The sequence below is a fragment of the Phacochoerus africanus genome, chromosome 6 (genome assembly GCF_016906955.1).
Source record: "Phacochoerus africanus isolate WHEZ1 chromosome 6, ROS_Pafr_v1, whole genome shotgun sequence".
Classification (NCBI taxonomy): Eukaryota; Metazoa; Chordata; class Mammalia; order Artiodactyla; family Suidae; genus Phacochoerus; species Phacochoerus africanus.
This window is the reverse complement of record NC_062549.1, coordinates 21,499,986-21,522,836: the sequence shown is the minus strand read 5'-3', so window position 1 is coordinate 21,522,836 and position 22,851 is coordinate 21,499,986. Positions and strand designations below refer to the sequence as shown.

The window sequence follows — 22,851 nt, the reverse complement described above, 5'->3', positions numbered from 1 at the left end:
CTAGTAAATGATGGAGTTATCTTTTTTTACTTTCACATGTTCTTGCATGTTCTTCTCTCTGCTGTCTCCCCCTACCCCCAAAGGAAGCATAGATATAGCTTAGACATACCAGTTAGCAGTGTAATACTTTCTTCCTAGTAGCTTTCATCCATCCATCCCTTCATCCTTACATGCATGCATGCGTGCATCCATCCATCATTCATTGCTTCCTTCACTGATTTCCAAAAATTGTACTATTCACCCATGATATACCAGATATTGTGTACCAGGAATTGGGGATACAAGAGTGTAAAACAGCAAAACCCCTGCCCCTCAAGAGCTTCCATTCTTGCAAGAGCAGATGAGACCAGAACAAAAGATAAGGAGGATTAACACAGATAGTAATAAGGGCTCTGAAAGGAATGGAGAGGGTGCTGTGGAGGAGAGAAACTGGAGAGGGCTGAAATCCCACTTGTTTTCACAGGGGGATCTGAGAAGGGCTATATGAGCCGAGACATTCAAGATGAGAAAGTGGCATCCATGTGCTCAGCTGGAAGGAGGAGTGTTCCAAGAAGAGGAGGCAGTATTGGGCAGGTGTCTAAGAGGGCCAATTCCAGGTAACAGAAGCTTACTCTTTTGAGTGCCAGTTTAAAAAATATAAGGGGACTACCTTAGTGGAAATTATCCACAATCAATTCTATACCATGCTTTCTAGAAGAGAAACTTCTAGAAAACTGGACATATCCTCTGGTTTCTGTTGGTTACATTAAGGCCAACATGACATATTCAGGTGTTCATTTTAGATAACTCTCAAGTCTATTTATTATGTGTACCACATTTATTTTTGAAACCTAAAAGAAAGTCACCTTCTTGTGACATTTCCCTGAAAGATGGGAAAATATTTGGATTCATATGACAAAGTAAACATTTCAAGTTGTCTAGCTCTTCAGAACAATGTCATAAGCTTCAGTGTCTATAATTTCAGGCTCTAGAGAGTGAGATTTTCTTTTTAAAACTGTGAGCAACTATAAGATGATGCATGATGTGTGATACTGTTTTTGATTGACAGAGCCAGATCTAGTCATCCAAGGAGCTAAGATAGGAGATTGTATTTTTTTTAGTGTTGGCATGGAAGGTGACTGGGGCTGATGATAATTACTTTAATATTCTCTCTGTTCAGGTTTTGTGAATGAGTGTCATGTACTTCAAGTATAAATATCTTGGCCATAATGGGACACATTTGCTAGTTTGGGATGACTATGGTATGTCACCTAGGACCAATGGATTGCTTTTCAAAGGCAGATCTCCCCAAGATTATAAATTCTCAGAGAGCAGGAATTGTGTCTGTTTAATTTACTAGAGCTTGGCATGAGCATAGATCTCAGCCATTATCAGTAGGAATTTCATCAAGGCTTGGGAGGAGGTGGGGAAGAGGTGGATGTGCCAACTGTTGGGTTGAACAAAGAGCTGAGTTTGTCTCTGAGGGCTTCTTGCTTTCTTCTTTTACTTTTCTTCCAATGAAAAGCAACTTCTGTGAACTTTAGCCTGTTCAATTTGCTGGTAAACAAGACGTGAGATGGGACATGGGACTGTATGTGCTGGCCTGTGGGGGTTATGGGACAACAGCCACAACCATCAAATCATCTTGGTCCAGTAGGTAGAGGACAGGCCTGGGATTCTCCCAGCAAGAGCAAAAGGAAAGAAAACAGCTTTATTATTGATGCTACCTTAGGATTCATTGATAGCAGCCTCATAAAAATCAGACAAATTTGGTTTAAAAAAGGTGTCTGTCAAAGAATTTTTAGGTCAGTGAAACTGTGTGTTACTATAATGCTAGACACATTTTGTCCAAACTTATAGAATGTAAAACACCAGGAGTGAACCCTAATGTAAACTGTGGGCTTTGTGTGTAAAGTTGTGCCTGTGTAAATTCATTAACTGTAACAAATGTATCACTCTTGTGGGGAATGTTGATAATGGGGAGGCTACATGTGTGGGTGCAGGAGGTTTATAGAAATCTGTATAGTCCACTCAATTTCTTTGTGAAACTGAAATTGTGGCATAAAGGAAAGTCTATTAATAAGTAAGAAATTACATGGAAATGATTAACTGTTGACAGGCTTATACGTCATTGTTAAAATACACATTAAGTTGGACTGCAAAAAAGTTTGTGTATGTGTGCCCATAAATGCACAAAGAGTTCCCTGAAGATGTTCAGGATATTCTTTTCTTTTCTTTTCTTTTTTTTTTTTTTTGTCGTTTCAAGGCCACACCCACATCATACGGAGGATCCCAGACTAGGGGTCCAATCGGAGCTACAGCTGCTGGCCTAAACCACAGCCATAGCAATGCCAGTTCCGAGTCGTGTCTGTGACCTTCACCACAGCTCATGGCGACGCCAGATCCTTAACCCACTGAGTGAAGTGTAAAGCCAGGGGTCGAACCTGCATCCTCATGGATGCTGGTCAGATTTGTTTCCTGCTGAGCCATGATGGGAACTCCCCTGGATATTCTTAAAATTGACTTATTCCCTGTATCTTAGCCTAGTGTCTTAGTAGGAAGACTTCCTGTCCATTGTCTTCTTTCTGGAATTTTAAAGATATTTTTTCTGTGTATATGTTACTTTTTAAATGAAAAATATGTTAAAAATTTTTATGTAGGTGGTATTTACTTTCTGGTATGTTGTATTGATTGTATTCGTAAATGATTTCTCAATATTTAATATATTCAACAACACTCAATACTTGGGGAATGTTTTTTTATCTCTGAAGGAGCAAGGGGATTATTTTTACTCACAAGAATCTTCAGAAGTGGCTCACTACAGTCATTCAACATTTTCTGGTTAGGGAATTGAAGCAGAAAGAAGCAAACATATTCACTGACACACTGAACATTTGTAAAAAGGACAGAACTAGAATTTGCAGCCCCACATTTATAATCTGGGTGCATTTAGCATGATAGCATGGTCAGTACAGCAGCAGAATCAGTTAAAATGAGTGGCTGGGCTGGATTCAGGTATTAAACAAGTTAGCCCTGAGGAGCAATAGCCTCAGAGAAGTTTAATGCAGGGAAGTATATCATACTGTCTAAGCCAAGCCACTAGATAGAAATTAAATAATTGCATCTTCCTAGCAAAGCATTTGCATTAGAGGCAAATGACCATGTGGAGTAGAGTGGAATGCGTGAGGCCTGGAATCTGGTCAGCCAACAGTGGAAAGGGTGTATTTGAGCAGCCCATGAATCCTTGTATTCACATCTTAGGACTAACTTGTATACCTCACTTTAGTTGAGGACCTGGTCTTTATTAAAAAGGAGAAATGACTATGTAGTAGAAAGCGGATTACAAAGAACTATGCCTCATATGTATTTTAGGGCTGCACCCGTGGCATATGGAAGTTCCCTGGCTAGGGGTCAAATCAGAGCTACAGCTGCTGGCCTGCACCACAGCCACAGAAACATGGGATTTGAGCCGAATCTTCAACCTACGCCACAGCTCAAGGCAACGCCAGATCCCTGACCCACTGAGTGAGGCCAGGGACTGAACCTGCACCCTCATGGATACTAGTCAGATTTGTTTCCACTGGGCCACCACAGGAACTCCTCATCATATATTTTGGATAGGAGTCCTGTATTGGATATATCACTTGCAAATATCTTCTCCCATTCGGAGGTTGTCTTTTCATTTTGTGGATGGTTCACTTTGCCATGCAAAAGTTTTTTAATTTGATGTAGTCTCATTTGTTTATTTTTTTGCTTTTGTTTCCCCTGCCTGAGGAGGCATAGCTAGAAAGATATTGCTAAGACTAATATCAAAGAGTATACTGCCTATGCTTTCTCCTAGGAGTTTTATGATTTCAGCATTGTATTTATTGTAGCATTGTTGCAATAGCCAGGATGTGGAAACCACCTACGTGTTTGTCGTCGGTTGATGAATAGATGAAGAAGAGGTTGTAGATATACACAATGGAATACTACTCAGCCACAAAAAGATGAAATCTTGCCATTTGTGGCAACATGGATGGAAATAACAAACTAAGAGAAAAACAAATATTATATGATTTTATTCATGTGGAATATAAAAAACAAGCAAACAAACAAAATAAATGAACAAACCAAACCAAACAGAAACAAACATGTAAATACAGAGAACAGTGTAGTGGTTACCAGAGGGGAAGAGGGGGGAATAGGTAAAGGAGAATTGACTATATGGTGACACATAAAAACTACATTTTTAGTGGTGAGCATGCTGTAGGGTATATAGAAATAATAACATAACATTGTACACATGAGACATATAATGTCATAAACGAATGTTACTTCAATTAAAAACATGTTTAAAAAAAGAACCATTCCCCATTTGCTAATGGCAACATCCATAATAGTGGTGATTCTAAGAAGTGACGGAGAATTAGTACTCATTGGGGCATTTGTTAATCATAGAATTGATTTCTCCTTCTGTTTCCTTCAGTAGAAAATGGCCAAGGGGCATCTGAGTTTATTATTTTACCAGCTTTCTTAGAAACTAACTTGTGACTAGGAAATGCAGGTTATGACAAATTTCATTCTAACTAACTTCTGTCAAAAACCATTCAGACTGTTTCGCCATATTGATTTTTGCTGCAGCGATAATACTGAAAATATACAGGACGTTGATCATCTCTGCGTGTTGGATATCATTTTTGCAGCAGTTTTATCTGAACACTTAGAATGTTTAAAGTGAAATGTTTATTCAGTGAATGATGAAGCATGATAATTCTAGTGAATACTCATACAAATCTTAGATTTTGATTTCAAAGAGTAAAGGGGAATATTATCTTAGGCAGGTAAAGAAATCTGTTGTCAAATATGCTATTTTCAATGATGTGTTATGTGTTCACTTGTTATAATTAAATAAATATTTTCCTTCTCCTTCAGAGTTAGCTGATTGTGAAGGAAATGGAAATTCCTACCATCTTGTCATTATACCAATATCTGGGTGCTTAAGTAGAGGGTCTTGGGGTGCAAAAGGTAATATGCCTGACTTGTTTGCTGGATGCAAGTTCAAAGAACTCATCCTCTGGTGGTGGTGGTGAGATTTGCTACAATTGGATTAGCAGCATTTTAAAATGTGGACTAGATGGATGCAAATTCACTAATACCAAAAGAAGCGATGGATTAGTTGCAATGCCTTGTGGTTGTGCTTCCAAGCAGAAAACCCAGCTGCCGTCCCCGGATGCACCTTGGGTTTGACGTAAAAAGCGATGGCTCTGTCTTTCAGGGAAAAGCTTCGAGGCAGCTTTTGTCTTGTCTCCTGGACTATCTCCTGAGAGTCAGGCTTGTCAGCCTTGAGTCAAATAAATCCAGGCTTTGAGATTCGGAGGAGGAGATGAGCTATGCCTTTGCTCTTCTGGCATTTATCTAGGGACTTGCTGTGAAAATCCTTCTCCTAAGACAAATTATCAGCCCCTCAAGACTTTTACTAAAGGAAGTAAACTGTACTCAAGAAAATTAAATGGTGGCATTCTAGATAATGACAAGAGGGGTCTCTTCTCTCTCTCTTTTTAAATTCAGGCATTCAGTGCTTTGGTTTTCAATGATTCTGAACATTTATAGATCAAGGAGTTGAAATATTAGGAAGGATGTTTTTGTCTGCCTCTCTTTTGGTAATGTATTAAAATCATGGGTTAGGTCCTTGAACTTCCTCTTGCTTGCCAATGTAAATAAAATAAAGAATAGAGACGTATACTCTGATGAAAATATAAAGCTAGCAGAAAACTGCTTTGGAGTTTGCGAGACACAGTCAACCATATCTACCTGGGAAGATGCATTTTAAGGGTTAGTTTAATTTGCAAAATGCTTGGAAAAGGAAGCATGAGAGGTAGAGGCTAATCAAGAAAATATATACTTTATAAACATTTTAACTACCTAGTCCCAATATTTCTCCTCACCAGAACATTGCTCGATTATACATGTATTATTTATTTGCATCTATCAGGCTTAATAAAATATTTCTTTTATTGTTTTAGTATCAATATTTTATCAAGCCTTTCTTTTGTCAACAAATGCAAGTTCCAATGATCTCTTTAAAAATAAAATTGCTCCCCCCCCAAAAAAAAGTTATGTAGTTCCATTTTATCAAGAAGAAAAGAAAATTCAAATGACTTTCAGTTCATTTTCAAGTGAAGTATGAAGTATCAGGAGACGGTTTGTGTTTCATACACATTCACTTTAGATTAAAATGAAATTTTCATAATGTTCTTTAAAATACAATCCAATTAAATTTCCAATGTCTTTGTTTACAAGTTCCTGGATGGAACTTTTGAAAAACTCATGCTGCAGTAATAACCATAAAACCACCTTGCTAAGAAAATGCTACCCAACTTAGAAATAATATCTTTATAGTCTGTGTGGGAATATGTAAGTCCAGCATCTTTAGTAGGTGATTATACTGATTGAGCGTGCATTTACTCTCCTGTTGTGTCCTCTTTATTGAGGACATATTCTGAATGGCACTCCGCTCTAAGTGGGTAGGAGAAGGCAGGCACAAATCTATTATTCAAGAAAGCTGAGCCCAGAGAATTTGAGGCACCTACTCAAAGTCATACAGTGGATGGCAGGTTAAGTTCTCAGGTCTTCTTTCCAAAAAAACTCTGCTTCCATTTCTTGAGTAATTCTTAGCCTCTACGAAGACTGGGGCCAATGTCTCAGGGACAGTCAAAGTATTTTACTTGGACAGTCAAATGCACAGCAACTTACACCTACAAAAAAGTGGTTATGCGGCAGATGCCATGCTGAAAATTTTTATACACATTGTCTCTTTGACTCTTCACAAGAATTCTGTAAGATAGATTCTATTAATGTCCCCACGCTACAGATGAGAAATTGAAAATCACAGAGGTCAGGTACTTGTTCAAGGTCACACATCTAAGAAAATGGTCAAACCAGAAACTGAAACTAAGTCTGTCTATGCATTTGAAAGTCCATACATTAAACCACTCCACTCCACTGCCTCTACACACAAACAAGAAAGATACAAACAGGATCAAAAAGCACATTATTTTAAGAGAGTTCCTGTCGTGGTGCAGTGGGTTAACGAATCTGACTAGGAACCATGAGGTTGCGGGTTCGATCCCTGGCCTTGCTCAGTGGGTTAAGGATCTGGCGCTGCCGTGAGCTGTGGTGTAGGTTGCAGATGTGGCTCGGATCCTGCGTTGCTGTGGCTGTGGTGTAGGCCAGTGGCACAGCTTTGATTAGACCCCTAGCCTGGGAACCTCCATATGCCATGGGAAGCGGCCCTAGAAAAGACAAAAAGACAAAAAAAGAAAAAAATGCACATTTATTATTTTAAAAAGAGCACATTTTCTTATGTTCTTTTAAAGAATAGTTACATACAAAAAATGACAACATGAAATATTCCTGAAATAAGAGCTTAAATTTGGGGAATGCAAATCATGAGAACCTAGTACTTTTAGCATTATAACAATGGTTTTGCATAAATACACACATCCTCTCTGCAAGTGAAACAGCAAACCATGTGTAAGATAGTTGTGCAATTTTTTTTTTTTTTTTTTGCACAGGTACTAGCTACTGCTGACAACATATAGCACTGGGAAGCGGAACCAGATCTTTGGTTGTTTGTCAGTTATGTTCTAGTGGCTGACAGAATATTTATTCCCAGAGGTAACTATTATAAATTGCATGTTGCCCCTTCAGTTGCTACAAGCTTGTGATGGAGAGTGGGTGGAGAGGACAACCTGTAATTCAGGATGGTTTGGAAGCTGGTTGCCTAGGAAACTGGGATGAGCAGCAAAATGCCCACCAAAACCAACTGTCAGCAAGATAGGGGATTTTCTTTTTTGATCTGCATTGCTTTCCAAACACATATTTTTGGACTCATCTCCATCTTACCCTGTATATATCAGCCTACCCCACCCTTCTTATACATTCTCACTCTACACTCACCTCGCAGGCAATTCACATGAGCAACTAGCACATATCTCCATACTCACAGAACCATAATAAATAGGTACAAATACGTCTGTGTGTCTATATACGTGCTAGTTATAAAACTCACGATTTGGAACCTCAACCTTCCCTATCGCTTTTTCCCAGTTGAAATCTATAGCTAAATATTCTCCTTCCTGCCTTTGAATATTACTTGTCTCCTCTTCTTTGGACTTATCCTTAACAACGTAAAATGATTTTAAGTTGTTTCTCCACCTTTGACACTCATTCACTTGAATTCTATTTCTCTCACATGTACTAGAAACTACTCACCAATGAGTCAAGCTGTAAAGTATGGCAACACGTCACAGGATGGATTAATGATTCGCTTCTGGTTTCTTACTTTTGCCTCCACAGAACCACCTATTATTTTGCAAAGTTAAGAGTAAGGATGTGAGAGAAGGAAGTATTTTAACAGCCAACGCAGAATTTCTCCTGCAAAGAAAAACGGCCTCCCAGAGCCATTGCTCCAGCTTCCACCTGTCAGAGCAAAGTTAATGATCAGGTAGGCCATGGGGTCATAGGAAAAGACCTGAGAATTTAGGTGAGCAATAAGAGCATTTGGAATTTTAAAGTAAAGAAGACAGATGTGATAGGACCCCTGGCATTCTCACTCTCAGCCAAAGGCAGCTTCTTCCCTCACTGCTTGCAGCATTTGCCATTGCATCCCACTCCCCTTTCAGGAGACGATATTTACTGTATTGGGTCATCGCGGGAAATCTCAGCTCAGCAGCATGGGCAAATTCCCAAGGTGCTGGGGCACTTGGCTGTTCCAGGACTATACTATGCTGTTCTCTCTCACTTGGAAGTTAGTGTTGACCAAGAGAGAAGGAAATGAGGGCTCAGTGGTGGAGGGTATATGCTCTCTTCCCCATTTTCCAGTCGCCCTTCCCCGCAAGCATGCGTATAGATGCTCTGTGGCCCACACAGAAATGTCTGACGTGTGACCAGGCTGTTATCCTTGGGCCATAATCCTTTCTCTTATTTGGAAAGGAATGTTCCTCATAACGGAATAAAATGTCCATCCATGGGAGTGCGGGCTTGAAGGTCTCTCGGGTCAACTCAGAAGCCTCCATTTCTAGGAGCTGTGATGGGCTGGCTTGGTGGGGAGTCCTTGGGTTGGCCTTTTATCCTCAGAGAGAGTACCCTGGTCAGGGAGAACACAGATCATTCTGGTTCTTGTGTGACCGAGGACGGTTATTTGTTTAGAAGCTGAGACTACCCTTCTCTAGTCTGTCAGAAGGGTTTCGAAGCTGCCACACCAGGAGCTGTTTCAGATTACAGATTTCAGTAACTAATGACCCCTGTCCTCTCTTCAGTAGTGAAATCCCCAAATGGTCCTAGGGGAAGAGAAGGAAATCTTGACAGCTGCTTAGGGGGTCATTTCAGAACTAAATCCCAGGAGAACTGCTTTTGGGTTGAGAGAGAACTTCCCGCTGTCCACAACAACAACAACAAAAAGGAAAAGAAGAAAAAATAGTAGTCTTCAGAAAGGTAGCTGTTTGCAGCTCACCCAGGTGTGCTCTGAAGACCAAACCCCTACCTCAGCAATTAGTAGGTAACCTTTGAGCTCCTGCACCTTGTAGAAAGCACAACGGCATCAGCATGTGTGCACACACACACACGCATGTGTGCATGCACACACACACATTTCATATGATCCTACCTACAAGAAAGGAGTTTCTGTGGGTGAGAAAACAAGGCCAGGTGATATTCCAAACAGACTGTAATTTCAGCAGATCTATCAAGAACATTGATGTAGGAGGCTTGTTATTGTAATCCCAGAAGACTTTTCATTTTTTTTTTCTTTGGAGAGTGTGTGAATCATTGCAATGCTGTGTTGTTTCCAGAACTGGACAGTGAGCTAAAGAGCAGCAGCTGCCGCTGCCACCACCACCACCACCAGGACAGCAACAGCGACCGCACAAGCTTTGATCCTGGCTACCATGGAATTTCTGGAAAGAACTTATCTTGTGAATGACAAAGCCACCAAGATGTATGCCTTCACACTAGACAGGTAATAGACATCTGATTGTGCTTCATGATTTTCTGTCTTGAATATTCAGTAAGTCCCTCAATCCTGCTGCTTCAGAATTGGAAATTTTCATTGTTGTAACCTGGGGGAATTTTGTAAATTTTTATAAACTCTTGACCAATTTATATAATTCAAATCCTGAAAAATGTAATACTCTGTAGAGTTGATTTGATTCCTTAAATATCCCAAGTATACGATGGGCCTCTTTTATTAATATATTTTTCATCTGTAGATTTTCTTCTAAAAAAGACATTCATCTAATGTGTTTCCTTTTCTTTTCCTCAATTATTCTCACTTCTAAGATGGATAGTAAATTTTACTAAATTAAATTATATTTTAAGAGAAATAAGGCTTTTCAACTATGTGGCAAATTGTGGTTACGTTGATCTTAAGTTAATTGCTATTTTATTAATCATATATTATCAAATACACACACCTATAATAGTATAGTCAAGTTTAATGCTCCACATAGCTCTGTTTTTTTAACTATTTCTCATAGTGCTATGTGCAATATATTCATTTATTTCCTCCTTCTTTAGCAATTATTGATTGGACACACTTGGATATATAATGGAGATAAAAACATTCCTAGTCCCAAATCTCTGTCCTCTTGAAATCCTAATTCTAATGTGAAATGCAAATAAGAAATAGGCAATTACAGGAGTTCCCATTGTGGTGCAGTGGAAATCCGATTAGTATCCATGAGGATGTGGGTTCGATCCCTGGCCTCGCTCAGTGGGTTGGGGATCAGGTGTTGCCATGAGCTGTGGTATAGGTTACAGTTACAGCTTGGATCTGGTGTTGCTGTGGCTGTGGTGTAGGCCGGCAGCTGCTGTTCAGATTTGACCCCTAGCCTGGGAACTTCCATAGGCTGTGGGTATGGCCCTAAAAAAAAAAAAAAAAGAAAGGAAATAGGCAATTATAAAATAGCTTGTATGTTATTCTGGAGGAGTCCATAAAAATCCTATAACTCAAGGGAACCTAGGTTTTAGTTAGACTTTGGGAGTCAGAGAAAACTTTCCAGAAATGATAGGCTGAGAAATGAAAAATGGGAAGGAGTTAGGGTAAGGTTAGGAAAATCCTACATGGGAAATAGAGTGAGGGAAAGTTTTCTTGATCAAGATAATTTCCTGGTAAAGACACAGACAAATGAGAATGAGATTTTGGTGCATTAGGAGAATTCAGTCCAAATAGGGAGCAAAGAGAAACACACTCAGAATACATAGATAAATGAATGAGAATCTGAAGTAAATTCATGTTGGGGACAGAATGTAAGAAAATACATATCCATTAATAACATGTGTAATGATTTTGTTTCATGAAACCAAATTAATTCCAAAACTAGTGGCATTGCATTTGATAGCATCAAATGTTTGAGCAACTGCAAAGAGGATTTTTATTAGGATATTTATAACTTTGCTTAAAAAATACATGACAAAGACTCTAGCACATCTATTATCTCACATGCTAAGAATTGTTTTTCTTGGAGTTCCATAGTGGCTCAGCTGTTAACGAACCTGACTAGCATCCATGAGGATGCAGGTTTGATCACTGGCCTTGCTCATTGGGTTAAGGATTTGATGTTGCCATGAACTGTGGTGTAGGTCGCAGTTGAGGCTCGGATCCCACCTTGCTGTGGCTGTGGCTGGGCCGGAGGCTCTGAATGGACCCCTAGCCTAGGAACCTCCATATGCTGCAGGTGCAGCCCTAAAAAAAGACAAAACAACAACAACAAAATTATTTTTCCTAGAAAATAATATGAGATGGGATTTATTGACATCATGAACAACAAAGCCCCATGCTAGGTCAGGTGGAAATTTTGGACAACAAACTGTTAACACGATGGACACTGAAATAACAGTATTTCCCTTCTCATTAAAACAGATTGTTAGCACTCTGTTATGCAAATAAAGCCAACGATTTATGGTTATAGGATCTCATTCACCTCATAAATGGGTATGGTTTTTAGGATATAGGGATGATAAAAACTGTCAAACTCATTTTAATTTTCTTTTTGAATAAAAATAATTAAAACTAGGTGAGATTATATATCTTGATCCCTCCTTTTACCCATTAGGAAACTGAATTCCAGAGAGTAAATGCCGTTCTTGAGGTTGGATGTCTAATTATGGCAGAGCTGGGATACAGACCCATGCCTCCAGTTTGTGAATTTTGTCCCCCGCCCCTGCCCCCAACAGACACACTTTTACCACGTGACCTCTTAGGTCCTTAATCTATTTCCTCCAGAGCTCATAGGAACCTTGATTCTTTCACTAACTTACTTCTTTTCCTCACCTCCCCCAATTTTCTTTCTCATTTTGTTCTATTGTAACTTTCTTTCTCATTGTGTTCTATCTCTATCTGATTGTGTTCTATCTCTGTTTTATAGATAACTTTGTCTCCTGAAGCTCCTTTTTTCTCCTTCCTTCTCTTTTTCCCTGCTTTTCATCAGCTTTCTACCAAGATATTTTTTAAAAGAACCTCAACAATTTAAAGTCCCTGGAGTAGAAATTGACAGAACATGGTAAACCAACTGTAATGGAACAAATAAAAATCATTTAAAAAATACAATAAAATAAGAAATAAAACATTTAAAAAATCATTGAGAAGAAAAAAAGTCCTTGGAGAGCATCTAAAGGGCATGCAGCAAATTGAGAACTATTTATTCAAGTAAATCCACTCAATCTCAGTAAGAAACAAGAGTCTATGGCATTTGAGACATGGTCTGCTCCACTAGCCTCCTTCCCCTCCACTCTTATTGTGATGGAAGTTCTATTCTGGTTGGGTGTGGCCAAAAGACAGGGCTCCCTTTCCTCCCAGCCTCCAACTAGGGGTTACAATTCACCTGCAGAGCAAAAGACTGCTAGATTGTCTCATTGCCCCAGCTCCATATTGCAGAACCTTTATTCAAGGCAGACATGACCAAGAGGACTGTGGCCCCCTTCTTTCACTCAATCCCTACTCATAGTCCAGGAGCAGCAAGGTGCTGAACATCCCTGCCCTGGCTCATATAGGGTGAGGTTCTTTAGCACCATTTAGGAAGCAGAGGTGTCCCTCCAGGATAAGTGGGTCACTATGCCTGCTCTCAGTTTTGGTGCAGTGACACTGATGTTCTACTCATGGGAGAAGCAGTCTAAAAGAACAGAGAGCTCTACGTCTTCCCCTTACAGGCTTGAAGATACATCAGCTAAAAATTTGGAATAGAGCATGGGATATTTGAAGCATAAGGTCAAAGACAATGAAGATTTTGCTGCTGATCAATTACGATTAGGCTGGTTGCTTCATCAGAGAAACAAGTTGAATGGTATAGATCAGTTACAATTTTAATAGAAACAGCTAGGGAAAGACAGAGGTAAAAAGAGCCCTCCTGGAGTTGGCACAAGTCACAAAGACTGGCCTCAAATACTACCCCTGTAAGGAGGGCCATAATTCATTTGTAAAGCCGTAACTTCCATGTTATTATATTGGAGATAGGCCTTAAAGGCGGTGATTAAGGTTAAAAGCTGTCATTAGGGTGAAGCCCTGGTATGATAGAACTGATATTTGCATAAAAGAGGAAGAGATCCTGGAGCTCTCTCTCTCTCTACTGTGTGAGGACACAGCAAGAAGACAGTCATCTACAAGCAGGAAGAGAAAGCTTACCAGATACCAAAATTTCCAGCAGCTTAATCATGGATTTCTAGCCTACAGAACTACGAAAAAATAAATTTCTGTTGTTTGAGCTACCCAGTCTGTAGTATTTTATTATAGAAGCTTGATCAGACCAACACAGGGACCAACTTAAATTGTATAAGATTTTAGAGCCATTTATGCCTCAGGGTACTGTTGAAAACATTAGAGGGATCAGTAAGTGATTTAGGAAGAGAAGAGTTGGGTGTGATATCAATACAGGCAGAGCAGCCAAAAGCTTAACAGTGATACCAAGGAAAGAGACAGTCAAAGCAAACATGATGAAAATGGCCACCGTCCCTGGGCAAGGGAGTTGGGGTGGGGTAAGGATGACTGTGCAACTGCCCAAGGCTGCATTCTCTGAGGATTAGCAATAGAGGCTGCACAAACATGGAAAGTCAAGGAAAATATTCCACTGAACTGGACAGGCCAATGCACTGATCAAAAACGCACACAAGCAAGCAGCAACAATGACAAGCCCATTGGGTATCAGTGTTCAGAACTGTCACATTATCTAAAACATCCTCTTTCCAGTAAAATATGACCAGACCTGCAAAGAAATAGGAAAGAATAATCTAAAAACAGTAAAAAGAGCAGGTAATAAGAACAGCCTTTGAGTGGGCCCTGATGTTGAATTTAGCATTCAAAGATTTTTAAAGCAGCTATTATAAATGTGTTTAAAGAATTTTTTAAAAAATCATGGTAAAGAATTAAAGATAGGCATCATAACCATACCTCATCGAGTAGAGCATATCAGTAAAAATAGACAGAAATTATAAAAACAAAACCAAATTCTGAAGTTGAAAAGTACAATAAGTGGAACAAAGGGACTCAGCAGTAGTATGAGCTGGTAGGAGAAAGAATCAGTGGATGTGAAGACAAATCAATAGTTATCATATAGCTTAAAGAACAGAGATAAAAAGAAATGAATAAAAATGAACAGAGCCTCAGAGAAACATGGTATATAGTTAAATGTACTAACACATACATAATGGGAGTACCAGAAATAGAGGAAGGAGAAAAGGAGCAGAAAAATATTCAAAGGAATAATGGCTAAAAATTTCCAAAATTTGGTGAAAATATTAATTTACACATTTGCAATAGTCAACAAACTCTAAGAAGAATCAAGGCAAAGGATCTATACCCTAACACATATCCAAAATACTGAAAGCAAACCCAACACACAGAGAAAATCTTGAAAGGAGTAAGAGAGAAAAAAAGATTCATCAAGAGCAAGAGGTTTTCAGTAAGATAGACAGCTGACTTCTATCAGCAACAAAGGAGGCTGGAAGGCAGAAGGATGACATATTCAGTGCTAAAAGAAAAAACAAACCAGCCTGGCCAACCAATCAACTTTTATCCAGTAAAAAATATCTTTCTAGAATGAAAGTTAAATGAAGAAATTCTTGGAATTACTGCTGTGGTTAATGATCCAGATTCTCTCTGTGGAGTCTTGGGTTTGATCCCTGGCCTGGCACAGTGGGTTAAGGATAAGCATTGCTGCAGCTGTGGCAAAAGTTGATGCTCCAGCTCAGGTTTGACCCCTGGCCCGGGAACTTCCATATGCTGCGGGTGTGGCCAAAAAAGAAAAAAATAAAAATTTCTTTAATGAACAAAAACTGAGAGAACTTTTTGCTAGCTGACTCACCTTACGAATAATAGCAAAGGAAATTCTTCAGTCTTAAAAAAAAACGACACCAGACATTAACTGGAATCAACACAAGGATACAAAAATAGCATTAGTAAAGGTAATTATATAGATAATTATAAAATAATATTTACTCTCCTTTCTCCTGTTAACTGACTGAAAGATTGCATAAATTCAAATGCATGTGAGCTTAGACGAAATGAAAAAAATTCATAGAAAGATATCAACTACCAAATTCAAGAGGAAATAGAAACTCTGAGTAGACGTATAACAGGAGATAGAATTAGCAATCAAAAAACTTCACACAAAGAAAATCTCAAGCCCAGATGTCTCAAGTCCAGAAGATGATTTCTATTAAACATAAAAATAGAAGTAATATCAATTCTTCCAAAAAAATAAAATCCTTCCAACTTATTTTATGAGCTCACTATTCCACAGACAGAAAAGCAATAGAAATGAAAACATGCAGCAGAAGTGAAACTATACTTCCACAAAACCTTATATACAAATTTTCAAAGCAGGAGAATTCATAACAGCTGAAAAAATGTAAACAACCTAAATGGCCATTGGATATTGTATACCCACACAATGGAGCATTATTTAGAATTAAAAAGCAGTAAAATAGTGATATATTGATATTTGCTATAACACAGATGAACTTGAAAACATTATGCTAAGTGAAAGAAGCTGGTGACAAAAACTGCATAATGTATGATTCCATTTATAGAGAATATCCAGAAGAGGCAAATTTATAGAGACAGAAAATGGATTAGTGGTTTCCTGAGGTAGGATTGTGTGTAGGGAGGCTGGGGATTTACGGGGTATGGAATTTCTTTTTGGGCTGATGATAATGTACTAAATTAGGCTGTGGTGATGAGTTTATAACTTTGTAAATATGCTAAAACTCAACTGTTTACATTAAATGGATCATTTTTGTGGAATATAAATTATATCTTAATAAAGCTGTTTAAAAAAAGATGGGGACATTGGATACCTAGTCTGGGACAAGAAATTACATCTGGTTAGGTGAACATTTCTATTTTCCACTCCCTCCAGCTTCCTCCCCTCAAAACACGTCTTCCATATCACTCATTTATTTCATAAGCATTTAATCAAATAAACGGCCTCTATGTTTCGCCCCACCATATTCTAGGCTTCCAAGCAGCACCCAAAATGATCATTTCAGAAAGGTGAACCACTTAATGTTACTTCCCTGTTCAAAACTTTCCAACTTGCTCCTCCTACACTTGAAAAAAAAATGAAACACTTTACACTGGCCTGCAGAATTCTGTGTGGTCTGATTTCTGCCTACTTCTTTGACTTCATCCAATTTCACTTGTGCTTCCTGCCACAGCCACCAAAGAGAAGCTCCCTTTCTCTTTACGAGAGGCTCTTAAACAAGACAAGGTCTTTCTTGCCTTTGGACTTTTCACTATCAGTTCCAGTTATTGGAATGTTTTGCCATCGTTATCCTTTACATCACTGCTAAGATAGCATCTCTACAGAGGTGCCTTCCTTACCCTCTATTAAAGGTAGCCTCACCTTTCCTCTCCCAGGCACTGCCTGTGATACTACACAGCCTCTGTTACTGTCTGCTGGTTTGCTGTGTTAGGATGTAAGCTTCTTAGGTCGGGAATCTGGTAGTCTCAAAGGCATGGGATCACGAGCACCTTTGATGAGCAAGCACTAGATAGGCGTGTGTTACATTTGTTGAGCAAATGAATACACAGAGTCTTGAAATTCTATAAGCCTTTATCTCCTCTCCCAACAGGAATAGTGACTTAAGGTTCTTGGGAGAAGCAATGTGAAAGTTCAAAAACAAAATGATTTTACGTAGTCAACATGTGAAATAAGAGGGTGAAAATGCTCTGCTTTAGAGCTAGAGAAATAAAGGGGCTTGACTTCTACCACCAAACAAAAATCAGATACAATATAAAGATAAAACAAATCCTCCCCAAGATCACAAATTAAAGCTCCATTTTCTAATTCCTATTTTAAGAGATGAACTCAAAGTTCCAGGCTATTGGCATCAAATTTCCTAGTATTTCCCTGTTTTTCTTCTCTGTTTCTCTCTCTCTTTTTTTCTCCTTTTTGATGCTTCAGTAAGTTTCTTTGCGATGGCCTATTGTTCCTGGTCACAAAGCCTTGTCCATATTTGAACACGTGGGAATTACTGGGGATTTATGTTTTGACAGTAACTTCGCATATCATTTTTTGATGCATTCTAGATTTTCTTTTTGGAAACTCTGTTTTAAAATTCTTCTTCGAATTTGCATCACTTTTCAGATTAAGAGCCTGTACTGCCCCTAGAGATACTACTTAGACCACTTCGCTCTCATGAGATGATGAGGAATATGTTTGAATTTCAGTTTTTAATTTCTTTTGGAATCATAGACCCTTTTGGGGGCCCAGTGACAATGGTGGGCTCCTGACTCCGCCCCATAAAACACACACATACACATATGAACACATTGTATCCAACTTCAGCGGGCTTTTGGATTTCTGGCTTAGTGCTTCAAGAAAAAAATCTCAGCTCAAAGTGTATCTGTATTGGTTACTCTTCGGTCTAGGACAAGGTAGCAGTATTTAAAAGGAAAAACTGTCCAGGTTTCTCGCACTTTCCTCTCGTGGCATTGCCCACAGGCTGTGCCCCTGGTAGGATTCCTGCCTTGATCTGCCTTCTGAACTGCTCCAGGATAAGTTCTTTCTCCTGCTCACTTAAAACCTGCTTTTCTCTGCCCACATGATTCTCGAAAAATAGAAAATAAAGTAAAGCTTCATCTGACCACAGTAAACCAAGTGGTCACATGAAAAAATGCCAGAATGTTTGGGGGCCCTGAACTGCTCATGCTGCCTTCTCAGCACAAGGAAAAGGGAAATCTCCACCGTGTTTTCCTATGAATTCTCTGGCTCCTCTGAGCCAACGACCATTGATGACCAACACTAATTCCTTATATGGTTGTTTATTACGAGTGTATGATAATTCCGTTACAAAGGTGAAAACTGATACATATAAGTATTACAGGTGCTTCTCGCCAAATTGTTTTTATTCCAATATGAATATTATTTGCAACTGCTCAAAATCCTGAGTGCTATTAACATCATCGGTAAAAACATTCTGAAGCCAATTTGTCAATGTAATCAAGATCCTTAAAGAGGTAGATACCTTTTAACCAAGTAATTCCCTTTTCAGGATTACATCTTTTTTCCCTATCTTTTTTAGGGCTGTACCCATAGCACATGGAGGTTCCCAGGCTAGGGGTTGAACTGGAGCTGTTGCCACCAGTCTACACCACAGCCACAGCAATGAAGGATCCGAGCTGTGTCTGTGACCTACGCCACAGCTTGCAGCAATGCCAGATCCTTAACCCACTGAGCGAGGTCAAGGATTGAACCTGAGTCCTCATGGATACTAGTCATATTCGTTTCTGCTGAGCCATGATGGGAACTCCAGGATTACATTTTTTTTTAAGATTTTTATTTTTTCCATTATAACTGGTTTACAGTGTTCTGTCAATTTTCTACTATATTGCAAAGTGACCCAGTATACACATATACATTCTTTTCCTCACATTATCCTTCATCATGCCAGGATTACATTTTATGGTGATAATATATTGAGCAAAGATGAACTATAATGATATGAATTATAGTGGTGCTTTAGGAACAAATAATTGGAAAATAGTCAATTGTTCAATAATGGAAAATAATTATATTGTAACAGAGATAAATATAATGCTTTCTTGTATGCTGAAATAATGATGTAGAATATTTAATAAAATGATAAAACATTAACAATATAAACAGCTAAAAATTAGGTTCCAAAGCTGTATCTTTGGTGGAATCCTATTATGACACTGTCATTTTATGCACTGTCTATTCCAGCCCATCCCCACTGAGTTATAGTCATGTGACTTGGGTAGCATTTACCCCATTCTCAGCTCCAGGAGTCACCATCATTGGGTTTAGCCAATCTTCTGGCTGTAACAAAGTCTAAGCCAATTAGCCCATCCATGTTCCACTGGCTCTAGAGGTTGGCCAAATCAGCATGCAACTCAGGACTCTCTTGTTCAGCAGTCGGGAGAATGAACACTCTCCCTGGGTAAGAAAAAATTGCGTCAACATGGATGGACCTTGAGATTATCACACTGAGTGAAGTAAGTCAAACTGAGAAAGACAAATACCATATGATATCACTTATATGCGGAATCTAATAAGAATGATACAAAAGAGCTGAATTATAGAATAGAAACAAAATCACTGATTTCCAAACCAATCTTATGGTTACCACGGAGGGAGGGAGGAATTAAGAGGATGGGAATCACTACTGTATAAAATAGGTAATTAACAAGAACCTATTGTATAGCACAATAGGTTTAATAACCTGTATGGGAAAAAAGTACATATATATATATGTGTGTGTATATACAATTTATATACAACTAATTTACTTTGTTGTATACCTGAAACTCTTGCATTGTAAGTCAACTATACTGCAATAAAATAAAAATAAATTAAAAAAAGTAAAAGCAAGTACATAGTGCTGATTATCTTGGATAACCATTCCACTGCATGAGCAAAACCAGCCTGAGGCTGAAGAGTAGTTGAGAACTGGAGAGCAGTGGATCTAGAGTTTTTATTAAGTCAGGCTGAAGCCTGATATCTCCAGATGTTTTCAGTTGCAGCACCAATAATTTCCATTTATTAATAATCTAGCATGGGCTTTTTTTTTTTTTTTCTGTACTTGAAATCAAAAACACCTTGGGAGTTCTCATCATGGCTCGGCAGTAATCAACCTGACTAGTATCCATGACGATGTGGGTTTGATGCCGGGCGTCACTCAGTGGGTGAAGGATCCAGTGTTGCCATGAGCTGTGGTGTAGGTCACAGATGAGGCTCTGATCTGGCATTGCTGTGGCTGTGGCATAGGCTGGCAGCTGCAGCTCTGATTCAATCCCTAGCCTGGGAATTTCCATGTGCCGCAGGTGTGGCCCTAAAAATACAAAAAAAAAAAAATCAAAATCATCTCAATTATTATGGACTCCAAGTAAAAAATGTATTTATAGATTGCAAAGCTAAACAAAACAATCAATAATCAATAACAATTATCTCTTGGAGCTAAGTTTATTAGAGAGTCTTTCCTCTGTGTTTTTCTGTAATTCTAGTCTTTCTATAATGAATATGTATATTACTTTTTCAGAAAACCCCAATATATTGATAATTTAACCCAATTTAAGCCAATATGGTGGTAATTTAAGCCAAAACTATCAGATCTTTTTCTGGATGGTGATAACATGAAATAATTTCTCAAGTGGAGGAAAAGAATTTATTTCTGCTCTTTTATACCATTGAAAACCATGAATGCAAAGTTTTTTTTTTTTTCTTTCTCTTTTTAGGGCTGCACCTGTGGCATATGGAAGTTTCTAGGCTAGCGGGTCCAATTAGAGCTGCAACTGCTGGCCTACACCACAGCCACAGCAACACAGGATCCAAGCCTCATCTGTTACCTATGCCGAGACCAGGGGTTAAACCCACATCCTCATGGATATTAGTTGTATTCTTAACCCGCTGAGCCACAATGGGAACTCCCAATGTAAAGTTCTTAATTCTAAGAATCTTATTAATGTTTTATAATGGGTTTATTAAAAATCAAATTTATTTAGTTCACGATCATTTCATCAGCAAAAACTGGATTTAGGTGCACTGATGTTCAGGGAGAGAGGCAGTGTGGACATGGTGGAAAAAAAATACTAGCCTTGGAATCCCAGCTCTGCCATTTCCTGGCTATTTGGCCTCAGGCAATTACTTAACCTTTCTGAACCTTAATTACTTCAGGTAAGAAAGTGTTGGATTAGATTAAATATTATCTACATTCTTTGCATCTGTGAAATTCCATATTTCTATAAATGGCTCTAATAAGGCTTTATATTTGAACAGAACTGATGTGCACGGCCTGGCCTGCTTTTAGAAGTATAAGTAGGTTTCACTCTCATTACAACTTTGCTAGGTTGGTAGAGATTGCTGCAAAGCTGGGTTAAGAAGGATTCTAAGGGTCCATACGGGCTCAGCCAGAAAAAGTGCTATGATCTATTAACAATGTTGCTGTGGAGAAGAAAAGGAGAGTGACAGCATGCAATAGGGGATATCTGAACCACCAGGCTGGCTCATACACACATTGCTCATTAATAATAATAACTTCATTATTGCCTCTTTTTAAATTGATAGCACAGTGTCCCAAATCTCTTCAAAATGAAGGAACCGGGAAGAAAATGCACCACAGTACATCTGCTTCCCTTCTCCCTTTCCTTTGTCATCTCTTCATCACTGGTAGTACAGACTCAATAAGAGCTTGACTAAATAAAAGCAAAACTTGTTGGTAGTTGAGAATTCATAAGGAAATGTCTGCTTGTACCTAATACTGGAAATGTCTTGTAGAAAGAGTGGTGAATTATAAGTTGCTAGCTAGTCAGCAAATGTCCTCGCAGCAGTACTGAGAATGGGTAGGGCTGTCAGTGAGAAGTTTGTTTGCAACCACGCTCATTTCATCAGCACCTTGGGAGTTCTCACTTCTTCTGTCAAACTCATCCATAGCGTGGAACTCCAGCAGAAACCCTTGAATAAAGATCTATGTCCTGGAGAGAAGCCAGAGGAGCTTGAGTCAGGAGCCATCAATCACTGCCACAGCCACTCCAAGGCCACAGAGAACAGGGCAAAGGAGCAAGTCTATGCCAAGTGGAAACTCTGTGCTGCTTCAGGAATATGCTTCGTTTTCATGATTGCAGAGATCGTGGGTAAGTACTTCTCAAGAATTCTCAGGTTCAACAAGCAAACAAATAAAACCACATCATTATGGGGAGGGTTGCCTAAGTTCTTGTTAAAAAAGACTGAAGACTTTATTGTGTACAATATGCTCATTGTAGATAAGGTGGAAAATAGAAAGGAAAGCAAATAAAATTCTTTACAATCCCTATGTTGCTTGATAATCTCCAATAACATTATGGAGTATTTTCGTACAATTTATTTTCTATTCATAGCTCACAAATTTTTGTGAGCACAATTATAACTAACAGCACACTGAATGCTTTTGGCCATGCCATCAAATACTCTTCAAAAGCATTTTTATGCCTCAAAAATATATTATAATATGCTCCACTTTGATTTACATAACCATTTATTGTTAGAAATGTAGAGAGTTTTTCCTACTTATGGATGATATCTGCAATGAAAGATCTTGAATAAAACTCTGCCTGTTTTCTGGTTAATCCCTTCAAAGAGATTCCTAAAAGAGGAAATATTTGGTTGAAAAGACATGAATATTTTTTTTTTTACTTTTTTATGCACATTGCCAAACTGCTGTTCAGGGAGCTTGAAACAATTCCTATATCAGCCAGCTTTACATGAGAATGATTCTCTCCAAATATTTACCAGAGCTTATATTAATCTTTTAGAGGTCTTTGTTAATGTATAGATGAATATGCTTTATTATGCATCCCTTTAATTGTTGCTGCTAATATTATTTCCATGTTTATTAGTGATC

General features: G+C 38.6%; 1 protein-coding gene across 1 annotated transcript in view; it reads left to right on the top strand.

Annotated features, from left to right (window-relative positions):
• The first annotated feature begins 9,908 nt into the window (after positions 1-9,908).
• SLC30A8 (solute carrier family 30 member 8) overlaps positions 9,909-22,851 on the top strand; it is a 37,587-nt gene continuing 24,644 nt past the window's right edge. The window contains exons 1-2 of the mRNA XM_047782925.1: positions 9,909-9,979; positions 21,906-22,105. Of these exons, the coding sequence (XP_047638881.1) occupies positions 9,909-9,979; positions 21,906-22,105 (271 nt within the window). The remainder of the gene's footprint in view (positions 9,980-21,905; positions 22,106-22,851) is intronic.